At 32.2% G+C, this 17,264-nt stretch overlaps 1 protein-coding gene across 2 annotated transcripts; it reads left to right on the plus strand.

The window, feature by feature from the left end:
• The first annotated feature begins 11,832 nt into the window (after window positions 1-11,832).
• Window positions 11,833-15,994, plus strand: LOC120075073 (2Fe-2S ferredoxin-like superfamily protein). 2 transcript variants are annotated; one of them, XM_039028233.2, is made up of 6 exons: window positions 11,833-12,128; window positions 12,232-12,345; window positions 13,541-13,594; window positions 14,309-14,371; window positions 14,938-15,000; window positions 15,705-15,994. In XM_039028233.2, exons 1-6 carry the CDS (start codon window positions 11,928-11,930, stop codon window positions 15,756-15,758), a joined length of 549 nt encoding a protein of 182 aa, XP_038884161.1. In that variant the 5' UTR covers window positions 11,833-11,927; the 3' UTR covers window positions 15,759-15,994. The 2 variants fall into 2 exon arrangements, with proteins under 2 accessions (XP_038884161.1, XP_038884162.1); XM_039028234.2 differs by having other exon boundaries at window positions 11,840-12,128; window positions 15,723-15,994.
• Window positions 15,995-17,264: the final 1,270 nt, after the last annotated feature.

Consider the following 17,264-nt stretch of genomic DNA (forward strand, 5'->3'; position numbering starts at 1 on the left):
CTAAGTTTCTACTTCTTGCTTATGTGATTCTAATCCGACTCTCTCAAGCCTAGATTCTATCTTTAGACTCCTCTCTCAAGTATGTCCAAAGGGTGAATGATGCATACATAAGACAAGATGATCGCATAAAATGTAAATCTTAAGTCATGCTAGCTAAGTACTTCGCAATCCATTTAGAAATTTAGCTACTCATGCATGGTACGGAGAGATTGAACATAGATTGAAATGAAGTTTCCATTTTCTGCAGATAAAGTACTGAATACAAAATAACAAATAGATTTGGGAAATGAGAAACCCGGTAAGCAATGTCTTGCTTCCCACAACCTTTTACACTGCTCTTTATCACTTCAACTCGGTTATAGTTGTGTATTCTTGCTCTCGCAAATGTTGGCCCTCTCTCCTTCATGTTTCTTTCCGGCAGTCTCTCGATCTGTCTGGGAGCGATTTCTCTTGGCTTTTTCTCGTCTCGTTGCTCTCTCCGTCCCTTAAGTATATGTATGAGTCTGTGCGTGAATAGACTCATTCTCTCATTTTTCTCTCTGGTGGCCTTCGGTATTTATAGATTTCAAGGTGAAACAGCTTCTCTTGCTAATGATTGCAATGATGGGCGGCATGAATTCCCCTATTCTGTTGCGCCGTTTAATAGTCATCGAAAGTTGAATGTACTTGCTACAGTGTGGCTTTTAATGGCTTGTCAACTAAATTTGGAATTGACCATTATCAGCTTTCTGTCCCATCATAATTTATTATGCTATCACCTTGATGCGAAGTCTTTATGCGATTGTCTTTTTAAGAGACTTCTCACGATCGCATGATTTGTGATCGCAACTTCAAGCGCGCTAACCCATTGTGCCCTTGGATCGCAATTTCATATGCACCATCGCATTGTACCTGCAAAAAATAGGTAAATTAACTGTTTTTATGCGATGAGCACTCGCGATGGCAATTCCTTTTAGTTTAGCTCTTTTGGACATGATATTGCCTATTTTACCATCGTATTCTCTCATTGTTTTACTTATTTGCGCTGTAATAACTTGTATTTCTACCTGTTATCATTATTGTCTCTCGAAAGTTGGAACAATCAGGATTTTAAATGATAAAGTCTCATCTATCTTAAAGGAAAACACATGGAATTCTTCAAACATTACTAGCCTTTACAAAAACATTCTTTTTGATAAAATTGTGTCACTAACGCGTCTCATCACAGGGTTTTAATGCATAGAAGATACATTGGTTTGTGTTGTTCCTATCAAATCATCACTTACAAGTATGAGTATCTGAATGTCGGCGTCTGAAAAGCAACTGAAATGGTAGGCGGCTGACTAGGACATGGAAATGAATGTTTTCATATCACATGTTGCTGAGGGAAAACGCCTATAAATAGAAGACTTGCAACCGAAAAAGCAGCATAGCATAGATAGAGAATCTTAGAGCTTAGATTATAGTAGTTTTTCTAATATAAGAAGAACACGGGAGGAAAAGAACCATTGCCATTGTTAATCAAGGAGAATTGAAGAGAACCAAGCTCGATAGAGAACTTTTCTTCATTTCCTTAACAAGTCGGTTGTATACACATTAAGATCAAGCCAAAGAGGAAAAAAATCGAACTTTACGGCTTGACTCTTTTATTTTTACTTTATTTCCATTCATTATACCATGCGATTAAGTGTTGTTATTGTAAAGACAATTTCTTTCTTTATAAAATCATGTATTTGATCCATCACATTTGCCTCTACTTACAATCTACTGTGTTAAATGCATTTGTGACTTTGTGCTTGCTAAAATTCTAAAGCTTTGATCATTTTGATCATCTAGTTGAAATTACCTCAGCTGAAACCATTTGAAAGAATATGATAGCCAGAAACGCATTAAGTTTAAAGGCACGGTAGCTTTAGAGAAAAAAATACTCATGTTTCACTACTTTCTGTAACCAACGCATGCACCCTAGAGATAGGAACATGTGGCATTTGCATTGAGAAATGTTGAATGATTAGATAAACAGAAACCCAACGCTTTGACATACATTTGATTGTAAACATGCATCTTTCATCTTCATTCCTACCCACACACTTTCGTGTTCATCTTACTTGGATCAATGCATTTACCTATCACTTAGCACCATTCTTTCATTGAACCCTATATTTCAGTTGAGCTCATGTTTCTTCTTGTACGCATGCAGTTAAAATAGTGTAGATAACTTTTCTAGCATTTATTTAGAACCCTTTATATCTATTGCAACGCAAGGCCTGCGTTAATCTAATCTAAATCCCTGTGTTCGTCCCTGGACTTACCAGGAACCTGAATTAGATTTATACTTGGATCTAGCACAGAAAAGCTTGTACGCATTAGCGAAAGAGTGTGACGCATCATCCAATCTTCTCACCTACAGAAGTCATTTACCATTCATCTTCATTTATATCAATCTCGTCTTTTATCTCCATTTATAATGCACTCCTAGCACACATTACGAAACCACGAACAAGTATATTCCTTAGTTTATTATATTGTGTACTTTACTTTGTTTTATGCTTTGTATTGTACACCCCATTAGCTTTAGGACAAGTGGGAGGTTGTTGGGTTGGTGCCCTAAATCTTGCGGGTTTTGTAGTTTGTAAATTTACATACACGAATTATTTATTTAATAAAATAAGACGCTATTTTATTAGACATTTAGTTTTCATTTACGCAGTCCAATAAACTAATATCTAAGATTATTTTATATGTAACTTAAACATGTATGTGATTAACATACATGTGGATCATGTTTAAGCAATAACCTAAATGGTCTGTAGTATAGGGATAAGATTATGTACCTTATCTTAGTGGCACTACGAATACGACCCACTTTGTAATTGTTATAATAGTTGTAAAGCGTTACAATCGATGTGATCCAAATCGTTCATGTGGAGACATGTGAGTGGAAATATCCTATACAAATAGTTCGTATAAGACCAAACCGCCAGATACGCCTACTTAATAAGCTTATCATTTTGGGGATTTGTCCGAGTAGGGAGTTGGGAACACAACTACACAAGATGGAATTCATTCCTTCTCGTCTTTAGGATACCAGATGAATTGCTCATTTAATAGCTAATTCTGGGACTTAAAACCATGAGGTTTCACCCTCTCACTGGTTCGGGAGAGATTAGTTCATAGCTGGACTATAAACTATTTGTTCATTAGAGAGATTGGTGGTACTTAAGGAGTTAGATGTAACTATAGGGGTAAAACGGCAATTTAGTCCAACTGTAGTTACGGGCGACTCGTGAAGGGTCAACTTACTGTTGATTGGTTATATCCATGGAACATAAATATATCTACAATGTGAATAGTGCAGCAGTAGGTCTTTAGTGGAGTGATCTGCAATTAATGAATGTTGATTAATTGAATTAAAGAGTTTCCGTAACATTGAAGCTTTTAATATATAGGTTCATAAGGTCCCCTTTCCATTAAGGGCAAAACAAGAATCAATTATTTTTTCCTTTAATTTGAATTGTTCAAATTAAATAAGAAAATTAATTATATAAGATACAATTAATATAATATATATAAATACATTATATATAAAGTTAATTTTGAATTAGATTCAAGATTATACTATATAATATGTGAGAGATAAATATTTGAATAAGATTCAAATATTAATTATATGAATAAAATTCATATAATACTATAGGTTATAATTAATGTGAATGAGATTCATATTAAAACTATAGGTTATGTGAGAGAATGTGTTATGTATATGATTCAAATGAGATTAAATATGTGATATTTAATTTTTTTTAATTAGTTAATATTATATATATTGAATTTTATATTATTATTATTATTATTATTATTATTATTATTATTATTAAATAACTCCCATCGGGAGTTATTTGTGAAATGGTGGAAGAGAGTTGTAACTCCCTCTCCAACCACTTCATGTGGGGGTAATTATGTTCCAAGAGAAATATACACAGAAAGAAAAATTGTTTTTCTCAGCAATCTTTCTTCCTTCCAAGATCTCTTTCTCACAAAAATACACTATCCCTTCCAAATAAAGGAGACCACCCTTCCTTGATCTCTTGTTCATAGAATAGTGAGGACTCTAAGTGATGGTGTTCTTCGACGGGTTTACTGTTCATGAAAGGTCTTGTTGTTCATGTAGAGAAGATCCCCCATTCTTTGTCAAAGGTAATTTTCTCAATTCTTTGAAAGCATGCTTGACCTTTACTATTTTGTCTTAATTCTGTAAAATTTTGTATTGCAATTCAAAGATAAAGAGCGATAAAACGCTTCTAAAAGATATGTCCCTAATTGGTTAGATAGTCAAAGTTTTACGTTATATTACATCGTTCACAATAAGTAATTTGTCATAAACATAAAACATGAAAAATATCCACTTATCAACTAATAATTCTCTTGTTCATACAAGATCATTAATATCTTTTCAAAGTCATAGGTTATGATAACTCTTATTAAACCTTATATTCAAATATCTCTAATTGTCTAATTCATTTCTCAAAGTGCCAAATTGCCTATAAATAGTGGCATTTGGTGGGCTTTGGAAGACACACACATTGGCCAAATTCCATGAAAATTGGAGAAAGTAGAGAATTTAGAGAAATTTCTTATTTTATGTTTTGTTAATTTATTTTTTTTATTTATATATTATGTTTAATTTATTTTAATATTTATTTATTTTACTATTTTATTTTATTTTATTTATTTTAAATATTATATTTTATTGGTATCCGTGTTCTCATTGTGCTCCTTAAGTTCACAACATGTTATCAACACAAGCTTATTTCATTTCCCTCGCTGAAGGTAGGTCCTAATGGTATGTCGGTTTTCTCTCTCTTCATTATAATCAATAAATTAAATGTTATTCTACATATTTTGATATATATTCAATTTCTAATATAAATATAACATTTTGTAATAGTGTTACTATGCAAATATTACAAAATTAGAATTTGTAGCATTTGACATTAAAAGTAATAATTAGTTGTCATTAGTACTTAATGCTAAAATACACCTAGATGTCATAAACATGTGATCATCAAAAAATAGTTTTTCTTCTTAAAGCTCATCGTCAATGGATGTAGTTGAGGCTCCAAAATTTTAAATCAATATGTTAGAGAAGACATAGATCTACATTTTGGATATGCTCCTACAATAGCAATATCGAGAGAAAGGCGTAAACAGTATTCTGAACTAATTTCATGTATTCTCGTGGCCGAACAAAATAATGAGTTATTGACGAAAAATCAAGAATCTCGACCAACTGAAACAACACCATTCCCTAAAGTGAATGTTGTGAATATTAATAATTGTGGCCAAGGTCGTGGTCGCGGTCGAAGTCAGGAAAAGCTCCACAAAATAAGTGTAGAAAATAAATGCATCCGATGTGGAATGATTGGGCATTAGTCACACCTGTCGTACATCAAAATATTTAGTTGATCTCTATCAAGCTTCCCTAAAAGAAAAAGAGAAAAATGTGGAAAAAAATTTTGCATACCAGGATAATGACATATTTGACCCATCCTATATGACAAATTTGGATGTGACGGGCTTATTTGAATCTCCTGAAGAGAAAATCAGCAAAATTGATGGAACATTAAGTATTTCCTTTGACTTTGAAAATGTCTATATTTAATGTTTTTTTAAATTCATCTTCATATTTTTTTCTTCTTTTAGTAGACATTACCTTTGTATATTCCAAATGTTGTTTTTCTTATTATAATTATTTTCTTTTAATGAAGAAAACTGGACCATTTTCATATGTTGGGTGACTAAAAATTGAGTAAAGAATATCCATGTCTGGCAGACAATGCAACTACACATATAATACTTACTAGTAGAAAATATTTTTTCAAACTGATAATGCTGGAAGCAAAAGTCAATATGATATCAGGTTATGCAAACTTGATTGAAGGCTTTGGAAAACCAAATATTATTTTGCCTAGAGGAACAAAATTTACAATTAACAATGCATTGTTCTCTAGTCAATCAAAGAGACATCTACTTAGTTTTAAAGATAAACGTTACAGTGGTTATCATATTGAGACTGATAGAAAGAATAATATGGTGTATCTTTATATCATATTTACTGTCTCATATAAAAAACATATACTGGAAGAGTTGTCTGCTTTATCTTCTGAAATATTTTATACTCATATACGAGTAATTGAAACATATGCAATAGTGAACCTGAAGTTCATGAATCCAATCATATTTACAAATTGGCATGACAAATTAGGTCATTCAGGGTCTATAATGATGAAAAGAATTATTAAGAATTCAAATGGGCATCGATTGAAGAGCCAGAAGATTCTTCAATCTAATGAATTATCATGTGATGCTTGCTCTTAAGGAAAATTGATAATTAGACCATCACTAGCTAAAGTGGGGACTTAATCATTTAAATTTTTAGAATGAATTCATGGTGATATATGTAGACCTATTAACCTCCCAAGTGAACCATTTAGATATTTTATGATATTAATAGACACATCTAGCAGATGGTCACATGTTTGCTTAATATCAAGTCAAAATCTTGCATTTGCAAGATTACTTGCTTAAATAATTAAGTTAAGAGCACAATTTCCTGATTATACAATTAAGACTATTCGTATTGATAATGCTAGTGAATTTTACATATCAAGCTTTTGATAATTATTGTATGTCAATTAGGACAAGTATTGAATATCCTGTAGCTCATGTTTATATACAAAATGGTTTAGTAGAATCATTCATAAAACGTTAGCAGTTAATTGCTAGACCATTGCTTATGAGAGCTAAGCTTCCTACATCTGTATGGGAATATACTATTACATGCAGCGCCACTTGTACGCATTAGGCCAGTATCGTATCATAAGTACTCGCCATTACAATTAGCTTATGGCCATGAGCAAAATATTTCCCATCTAAAAATTTTTGGATGTGCAGTATATGTTCTAATTGTTCCACCACAATGTACTAAAACGGGTCCTCAAAAGAGGTTAGAAGTATATATTGGATATGATTCCCCATAAATTATCAAATATCTTGAACTCTTAACGGGTGATGTATTTACTGCTCGATTTGCTGATTGTCATTTCAATGAGACAAATTTTCCAACATTGGAAGGGAGGAATTAAGAAGTTGGGAAAATAAATTACATGGAATGCATCGTTATTGTCTCATTTATATCCCCGTACAGATCAATGTGAATTTGAAGTTCAGAAGATAATTCATTGTAAAATATAGTAAATAAGTTACCAGATGCATTTATTGCAAAGAAAGTAACTAAGTCACATATACCAGCTGCAAATGTTCCTTCAAAAATTGATATCCCAACACAACAAGTTATCATTAATAAGTCTGAAACATGCCAAAAGTGTAGTAGACTAGTGGGTTCCAAAAATAAAAAAAATCTTCGAAAAAGAAAAATAATAAATAGTCAAGAAAACTTGGTTAAAGATATCCATGAATAATCCTTGACATGACCGGTGAGGAAGATGAAATACCTAAAGATAATAATGAGATTTTAATAAACTATGTCATGACAGGAAAAAGATGGAACCGAACTAATATAGTTATTGCCAACATTTTTGCATATAATGTTACTCTTGTTATTGTATCTGGAAGTGAGGATCCTGAACCAAAATCTGTTGAAGAATGTCGACATAGAAAAGAATGGCTCCAGTGGAAAGAAGCAATCGAGGCAGAATTAAACTCACTTTCAAAACGTCAGGTTTTTGGACCAGTAGATCGAACATCAGAAGATGTCAAACCTGTGGGATACAAATTGGTATTTGTGAGGAAAAGAAATGAAAATAATGTGGCCACGAGATATAAAGCAAGACTAGTTGTACAAGGTTTTTTTATAAAGACTTGGTATTGATTATGAGGAGACATATTCTCGTTGGTGAATGCAATTACATTAAGATATTTAATTGATCTGCCTGTGTATGAAAGTCTGGACATACATCTTATGGATGTAGTCACAACATATTTATATGGATCTCTTGATAATGATATTTATATATGAATCCCAGAAGGATTTAAGGTACCAGATGTTGGGTTTTATGTCCTAAAACTTGTGGTTTGTAAATGATAACTTATTTGGTAAATTAATAAAGTTGTTATTGAATTTTGATTCAATAAAATTGTTATTGAATTATGAATTGCTTATTTCATTTTAGAAATAAATCCAATAAACTACGAACTTTATGTGGAGACATAAGAGTGGATAAAGTTCGAGTAAATAGTCAAAATGGTCTATAGTATATGAATAAGGTTGGGTACCTTATTCTGATAACACCATTGGATGTGGCCCGCTTTCTAGTTGTTACAATCATTGTAAAGTGCTACAAACGAAGTGATCCTAATTCGTTTATGTAGAGACATAAGGAATTGGAGTGTCTTGTGCAATGAGTTTGTATGAGATCGGACCAAGAAATAAGTCACTCTTACTTTATAACGTTGTTTATTGTTTAAGACTGACTATTTCAAAGCGATGACTTAGGTAACTTAACCTTAATCCTGAGCTAACTATGAACTTCTGTTTATTTGGGATTATCCTTAGATTTGCATGGGTGAGGGTTGGCTCAACAGCTCCAGTTCAATAAGCTCCCATTTTAAAGGTGAGACCGAGTAGATAGCTGGGAACATAGGGTGCAAGATGGAATTCTCTCCTACCCGCTTTTAAGGATAGCAGAGAGGTTGTTTCCTTAAGTGCTGACTCTGGGTCTTTAACAAGGGGTCCCACCCTCTCATTGTCCCCAGAGGGATTCGGTTTGATGAGTAGATCTCAAACCAATTGTTCATTAGAGGATTAGTGGAACTTAAGGAACAAAAAGTATTCTTGGGGTAAAACAGCTATTGACCCAACCATTATTACGAACAATCTATGAAGGGTTAACTTACTAATCATGTTTACATCGAGTGGACACAATATATCTACAGTAAGATGAGTGCAACTAGGGCTTTAGTGGAATGACCCGGTAGTTAACGAATGGGATTAATTCGGTTTAAAAAGTTTAGCCAATTAATCTCAGATCGTTGGAGCCCATGATTTGTAGGTCCATTAGGTCCCCTACTAGCTCACAAATGGAATAAACTTTAGAATAACGTGATGAGTTAATTTGAAACGTTTAAATAAGAATAAAGGGAATTATTAATTATATGCGATATAATTATTCGCTTAATTATTGAATTAAACGAAATTGGAGAATTAATTGATATTTAATTCGATTTAAATATCAAGTTACATGAATAAATATTTGTGGTTGTGGAATTGACATGTAATTAATTTAATATTTGATATTTAATTAATAGAATTTATTAAATTATTTAATTAATTGAAGTGAATTTTGTGAAAATTCAAATATTAGAAAATCAATTTTGTTTAATTTAATTTTTGGAAAATTAAATTAAATTTAGATTTTTATTAAAAATCCATTTAACTAGTTTTAAATTAATTGATTTTTGAAATTAAATATTAATATGATTAAAATTTAATTTAATTAACAAAAAATTGGAAAAACCTAATGTTAGTGGGTTTTTCCAATTCATGTCATCAAATTTCACTTAAATCCTCCAAATAGGAGGGATCTACATGATATGCAATTTGATTGCATGAGTAGACTGAATAAAATTTGAAGTTTTGATTTGGAAAGATCATCATGCAATTCTGAATTCTGAAGAAAGAAAAAAACTGATGAAGAAAGGGTTCTTCATCTTCATAGTAGAAAACCAGTGAAGTTCTCCTCTCAATTCCCTCAATCTCAACTCATCTTGAGTCTCACAACTCAATCTAAGATTCCTAGAGGATAGTTGGAAAGTCCTTGTGGTGGTTCACAATCAGAAGAGAAGAAGATTGCAACTGATTTCGTGGATTGAAGAGAGTCTTCACAGACATTTCTGAAACCCTCTTTTCATTTGTTGAACATGCTTAATTTGAAGCTAAAATTGATGAATTAGAATGCTTAATGATTCTGTTTTCTTCCGCTACACGCTTTTTGAAACTAATACCAGAAATATATAAATCAAATTCACAAGAATTGTATTCAATAAAGTTACATAAATTGCTATATGGATTGAAACAATCAGGACGAATGTGGTACAATCGTCTGAGTGGATATTTATTGAAAAAATGATATCAAAACAATCCAATATGTCCACATGTTTTTATTAAAAAAAATCACAATCGGGATTTGCTATTATAACTGTATATGCTGATTTAAATATAATTGAAACTTCTGTAAAGCTTTCAAAGGTAATAGAATATCTTAAGAAAGAATTTAAGATGAAAGATCTCAGAAGAACAAAATTTTACTTTGGCTTACAAATTCAGTATTTAGCAGATAAGAATTTGTTCATCAGTTAACTAATACAAAAAAGGTTTTGAAAATGTTCTATATGGACAAAGCACATTCATTTAATATTCCAATTGAAGTTCGTTTACTAGACGTGAAGAAAGATATATTTCGACCTCGAGATGATAATGAAGAACTTCTTGGTCCTGAAGTACCCATATCTTAATGCAATTTGTGCATTTATGTATTTTACTAATAATACAAGACCATGTATTTGCATTTTCAGTAAATTTATTTGCAAGATATAGTTCTTCTTCAATAAAAAGACATTGGAACGGAATTAAGTATATGCTTCATTATCTCCAAGGAATGATTGACATGGGTTTGTTTTATTTAAATAAATCAAATTTTGATCTGATTGGTTATGCAGATTCTGGATATTTATCTGATACACACAAAGCTAGATCTCAAACTGGTTGTCTATTCACATGTGAAAAAAATGCTATATCATGACGATCAGTGAAATAGTCAATAACGGCTACTTCGTCAAATTATGTTGAAATTTTTTCAATTCACGAGACTAGTCGAGAACGTGTATAGCTAAGATCAATGACTCAGCACATTCGTGGAACATGTGGTTTGTATTCTAGTAAAAATCTTCCAATAATATTATACGAAGATAATACAACATGCATATCTCAAATCAAAGGAGGATATATTAAAGAAGTTAGAACAAAACATATTTCACCAAAGCTTTTCTACACTCATGATCTTGAAGAAAATTGTGACATCACTGTACAACAAATTTGTACGAAAGATAACCTGACAAATTTATTTACAAAGGCATTACTTATCACAATTTTTAAAAATTGGTGCATAACATTGGAATTCGACAACTCAAAAATCTCAAGTGATGTTTCCATGAGAAGAAGTAAATATATTTTCTAAGAGTATAAATTATATGAAATATGTACTATTTTCCCTTCACTAAGATTTTTTTCCCATTATGTACCTAATAAGGTTTTAACGAGACATATTTCATATATATAATGAGCATCTAAGGAGGGTATTATAAATATTATGATAGTAGATACCCATAAGATGCTCATGTTTAGTGTCTATTAACTTCGTGTCATGCCCTCATTTTCCAAAGAGTCGTCCATATGTCTCAACATTACACATCATTAGTTCTATGTAATCCACCTCTTATTTGCCAAATTGCCTATAAACAATGACATTTAATTGGTTTTGGAAGACACACATTGGACAAATTCTATGAAAATTGGAGAAAACGGAGAATTTAGAGAAATTTCTTATTTTATATTTTGCTAATTTATTTTATTTTGTTTATTTATATATTATGTTTAATTTATTTTAATATTATATTATATTAGTATCTAAATTTTCGTTGTACTCCTCAAGATCATAACCAGCAAAACGCACTTAACTTCCCGCCCTCTCTAGAAGTCAGTTTTTGAAAATTAGCCGCAATGACACATCAAATTTACAAAATCACCCCTAAAAACTCAAGGCGTAGAATTAACGAACAAAAGAAAGAAGAAAATGAAACAGAAGTAAATAAATGATGAATGACTCAGAAGCTTCCGACTGGTCGAGCTGAGGGAGGAGGAGGATAAAGCTATGGCGTCCCTGAATGTCACCACCGCTTTTTTATCCCTCCGGCAGCCGGAGTTCCCTTCCGACAATGTGAATCGCCGATGCCTCATCGGAAATTTCCCTAATCGGAGACCGACCAGGCCGCTCTCCATCGCTGCAAATTCTTCTGAGCCATTTCTGTCCACTCCTGCCGAAAAACCTGAGATCGAGCTTGAATTTATTGGGGTAACTTCGCGTGGAAGAATTCGTTATCGGTAATTTGAGTTTAATTCCGTGGATTTTGTTGTTTGGTAACTGTTTGATGTTTGTGGTTCTTTGGTTCGAACAGCCGAAGCCGGGAAGCGACGGATCGTTTCCGGTGGACAAGGCTAAGGCTATAAGTGGCGAGAAGCTGTTGAGGAATATAATGCTGGATAAAAAAATCGAGTTGTACGCCCCATATGTAAGTTTTGATTTCTGCACAATATGGAGTGTGTTGTGAATTGTGATTTATTTTTGAACCGATTCGTATGTTGCCTAACCCGCAAAGATTTAGCCATCGCAAGAATATAGTGGATTATTAATGTCATTGTCATCAACTTCTAGTAATGTAAGAGAAATGTGAAGGAAAGGATGATATGCGGTGATCCATGGAGTTTGCCTACGACGGTATTGGATAATGATGACTGTTTCTTGAAACCTTTTTAATGAGTTTGAGCTGATATTAGAATACCATATTTAGGACGACGCCTTAGTCTGTCTGATCATCATGCCTCAGTTAAACCATGTTATAAACCGTGGCCTTGCAATTCAGTCTTTATTCCCAACAATTTCGTTAAAGTTTACATAGTTCAATCCAGTAAGGCCTAAAGACTAGAGCAATCGCTTTAGTTAAGGCATTTTTAATAATCATTTAGTTAATAGTATTTGGTTTTTGATAATTAAGTTTGAAAAACACTACTTCCATGCCCCGTATGCTGATTGGGCTCTTCGACCTTGGAGGTTGAGGATGAGGCAGAGTGGTAGGTTGGCCCAAAGGCCCTACTCCCTTCCCTTGGCTCCATTCGCCTTGTTTCGGCCTCTATTCGGCTTCTTTTTTCCCCTATTTATTAGATTTGTTCTTTTGGTCCAAAATTACTCATAATAATGGTTTTTGAAAATTTAACTTAAAAGCACTACTTTCATCATAGTTTGATTTATTCTATACAATCTAAAAAGCTTTAAAATCCACGTTAATTTTTGGAAAATAAAAGTTTTTAACATGCATTTTTTGTTTTTGAGTTCAGTAAAGAATTCAAATGTTTCTTAATGAATGTAAACTCAGTAAAGAAATTGTGAGAAAACAAACACAATGAAGTTGTAATAAAATAGGCTGGAATAATTCAACATTCATTGTTTTGATGATTAATCAATGATTGCCAAATTATTGATAAAATATTTCATTCTACATAACCTGTCAACTTTAAGTTTAACATGTTATAAGAGCAAAAGATCCTTAGGTATGAATGCCTGTATTGTCATTTCTTATCTTGTGCAGATTTCTAAGCGTACAGGACTGGAGGAATATTAAATAATTTAACAATGAAAATAATACTTAATCATTGTCGCCTGTGTTTTCTTGCATGATGTGTTATTGAAATGCATCCAAATGTTCTCAGGGAAAATTGATGAACTGTGGTGGTGGTGGAAGTTGCGGGACCTGTATTGTCGAGGTAGTTTCCTAGCATACCCTTGTAGTTAGAGCTCCAGTACTTTTGCTCTGACCATTTTTTTTTCTGCTAGCCTGCTGGTGAAGTAACATAAAATGAAATTGCGCCTTCTTTGAGGTTGAAGGTTAGACTGTGGTCTGCTTCTTCTGGACGAAGCAGAACAAATGCACGTCAAAGTTGTAAATAATTGAGATGGAAAATTGGAGAGTAGAAAGTTCACCCGTAGGCTAAAGATCGGGATTTTTCTGATTGCAAAACAGTGGGAAAAGATGCTGCTTTTTTTTTATTCAACCATACAAATATTCTAACCATTTGATTTTTAGTTTTTTAAAAATAAGCCTTAGTCTTGTGATCTACTTTTTTCAATGTTTTCAAAAATCGAGTCAAGTTTTGAAAATTAGAAAAAGTAGTTTTTAAAATTTGTTTTTATTTTTTAAATTTGGCTAAGAATTCAACTCTTTTACCAAAGAAAAATAGAAAACATCATAAGAAATTGAGAGAAAATAGACTTAATTTTCAGAATCAAAACCAAACGGTTGCATGACGGGCCTAAATAATTCATTTATTCAATTTTCTCTTTTCATCACTGCATCACGCCTTGTTGAGTATAAATTATAGGTAGAAGAAAATCTAAAGCAGAGGACAGAGATGTGCATATCTTTTCATTTTAATACAAAGAACTGGATATCTGATGAGGGTCGCTACATCATTGTGCAGATAATTGATGGGAAGGATCTATTGAATGAGAGAACAAATACTGAACTCCGTTACCTGAAGAAGGTATGATAGTAATTGATAGACCTATCTCTTTTTCTCAGCCTTTTTTGTTCTTCTAAAACCTTTTTATTCACCATGGTACTTCCATGTTGCGTTATTAGCTATGAATTAGTTTTTATTGGCCAACATAGCTCCTACTGAGCTGTACTCCTCCCTTTCAAGTGAGAGGTTTAAATCTTCACACCTCGCATTTGTTGCACTAAAAAAGGAAGTTCAAGTTTTTCTCTACCCGTCTGTGTATTGTGTTAGGTTAGTCTTCTCTAAGGTCCAATAAGAAAACATTTTATCCCCAAAACTGCATGTGTAGGGCCAAGTTATGATAGGTTCTATAATAACTTCATCACTGTTTCTCTATTGTTAGCCCAAACAAAATCAAAATCATAGTCCAGGTAAACAAGCATTGAGGAATTGTTTGAACAGTTCAATTAATTCTAATCTAATAAGTTCAACTTTCTGAAATATTGTCGGAAGCCTGATTCTTTTTTCTTTTTTTTTTCATATTTTCTTAAAGTTTTTCATTCATTATTTGTTCCCGTGGAGCGATATTAACTTCGGTTGTGACAATTCAGAAACCCGAAAGTTGGAGGCTTGCTTGTCAGACAATTGTTGGCAATAAAGAGAACTCTGGCAAGGTACTGCCAAGAACCCATCATCTTAGTACCTATTTGCTTCTTTGTTCAGATCTACATGACAATCCTTCTATCATTGCATTGAAAATATAAGATCCATGATAGCCCTAGTTGACCTCCACATGATTAGACTGCCTTTCTTTTGATTAAAGGCAAGCTCTCTGGCACATGGCAAAGCCAATTTTGATATGGTGGGACAAAATTTTACTTCAAACTTTTAATACGTGTATATATAGACTAAACTACAATAAATACCCTAAACTTCGTCTTCAAAAAAATACTCCTATTTTTTCAAAAATTGCAATACTATCCAATCTATTATCTGCTCTTCAAAATCAACCACCTTGAAGTAGAAATCCATTAGAATGTTGATCAAACATTCATACTTGGTTGGAACAATGTGGTAATGACCTAGAATGATGTGACAGCCATTCCAATTTTCATTCTAGGTCACACCATATCGTTCTAGGTCTTATTTTCTATTCAACAGTCTAATGGATTTTAAAACACATTTGCGAAAGATCGAAGTTAATTTGACAACTTCTGAATGTTTGTAAGATTATTTTTTGAAACATAGGGCAAAATTATATAGATTCTTAATTTAGGTAAGATTTTGAATCTAAGATAAAGGAGGGATGATAAACAATAGGCTTTCTCCTTCTTTCTTTCTATCCTTGCTCAAGTCCCCCTTCCTTCCATTAATATAGGTGGACCATTGGTTACAGGTTGTGGTCCAAAGGTTGCCCCAATGGAAGAAGTGATTTAGAGTTGCATCTTTATGTAGAGGCTGTGATTTGTTGCAAAATCAATAGATTATATTATTCTACACCAACCAAGACCTACCTTGAAAGCTGCTGCTCATAAACAAATTTGTGGCTTAACACTCAAAATATTAGTTGTTACCACGTTTACTTTTGCTTTACCTTTATGTAAGTTGAAATTGTATATGTTGAGAAACTTAGTGGAAAAATGAGAGATCAAGTCTTTTAATTGTTAATATTGGCACGTGTATTGTTTATTCCCACTTTCTTATACTTCATGTATGAAATAAGATTGCGAAGGAACAGGAAGATTATAGCGTGTGATTTGCTTGGACTTTAACATAATTCAACTGGTATACATATATATTCTCGAGTTTCAAACTCAAGATTCAGATATTCATCTCGATTAAGTGCGATTCAGATATTCGTCTCGATTAAATGTTTTTGAATGGACAGATGTGACTAATTGAATAAAAATAACAGCATAGTTCACTAACACCAAGGATTTTAGTCAAACATGAGTTGTATTTACTCGATGGAGAGAGATTAGCATAGAAGAGAGGGAAAGGTGAAGAATATGCCAAAAAGAGTTTTTTTTGTTTTTTTTTTAAATATTGTGCCAATAAAAGTTGAATACTTACAATTTATTCTCGCAATCAAATTGGTCCTTTTAAAAGAATTTAGAAAAGGCCACCTTTAGTTTAAATTACCACTTTTTTAAAAAGAAAAAACAAAACAAAACAAAAAGTTTAAATTTGACTCATTTAGTTTATTTCGACTCCATAATTTGGTTAAATATTTTTAAAACGTCTTTTTTTTAAAATATCTTTTTAAATATTTTTTTAAAATATCTTTTTCTATTATCAAATGTTGATAAACTTTTTAAGTGGTTGTTTTCTTTGGACACCAATAATATTGTCTCTTTCTACCTCATCCACGGGAAAGAATTGGGACTTTTTGGAGATCTAATCAAATAATTAAGATCGTGACAAAGCTAATAAACCTATAGCAATTCAGTTGTAGAAATGAACAGAATTTAGGTGGGTTGAATAATCATTTGATTTTTACTTTTTTTACTTTCAACAAATATAAATTTTGAAAAATTAGTTATTTATAAACGTGTGGTAATCATTTTATTTTTTGTTTTTTATTTTTGAAAATTAAATCTATTCTTCTTTATTTTTTACAATGATTTTCAATTTTCTTAAGTATAATGATTGAATTTTTAACAAAAATTCAAAAACAAAAACAAGTTTTTAAAAGCTATTTTTTAGTTTAGTTTTCAAATTTTGGCAGGTTTTTTAAATCAGTGGGAAAAAGTAGATAGCAAGTGAAGAAATTTGAAGGTAGAAGTAGTGTCTATAGTTCTCTTCATTCTGATCCTACTACATTTGGATGAAATTTAACCGGATTGAAATCTTTCTTCTGTTTTATTGATTCCTGTGAAGAAAAAAAAACAATTTGAATATCGAGTGGGATTTTTTATTTTAATGAATCCGTTTTTAT

This window comes from Benincasa hispida, chromosome 4 (genome assembly GCF_027475165.1).
Source record: "Benincasa hispida cultivar pf3 chromosome 4, pf3_genome.v1.1, whole genome shotgun sequence".
Classification (NCBI taxonomy): domain Eukaryota; kingdom Viridiplantae; phylum Streptophyta; class Magnoliopsida; order Cucurbitales; family Cucurbitaceae; genus Benincasa; species Benincasa hispida.

Excerpts from the sequence above, each read along its gene's own strand:
- LOC120075073 (XM_039028233.2), top strand. The coding sequence starts at position 11,928 with ATGGCGTCCCTGAATGTCACCACCGCTTTTTTATCCCTCCGGCAGCCG. Across the intron at positions 13,595-14,308 it reads GCGGGACCTGTATTGTCGAG|ATAATTGATGGGAAGGATCT; the intron begins GTAGTTTCCTAG and ends ATCATTGTGCAG. Across the intron at positions 14,372-14,937 it reads AACTCCGTTACCTGAAGAAG|AAACCCGAAAGTTGGAGGCT; the intron begins GTATGATAGTAA and ends GTGACAATTCAG.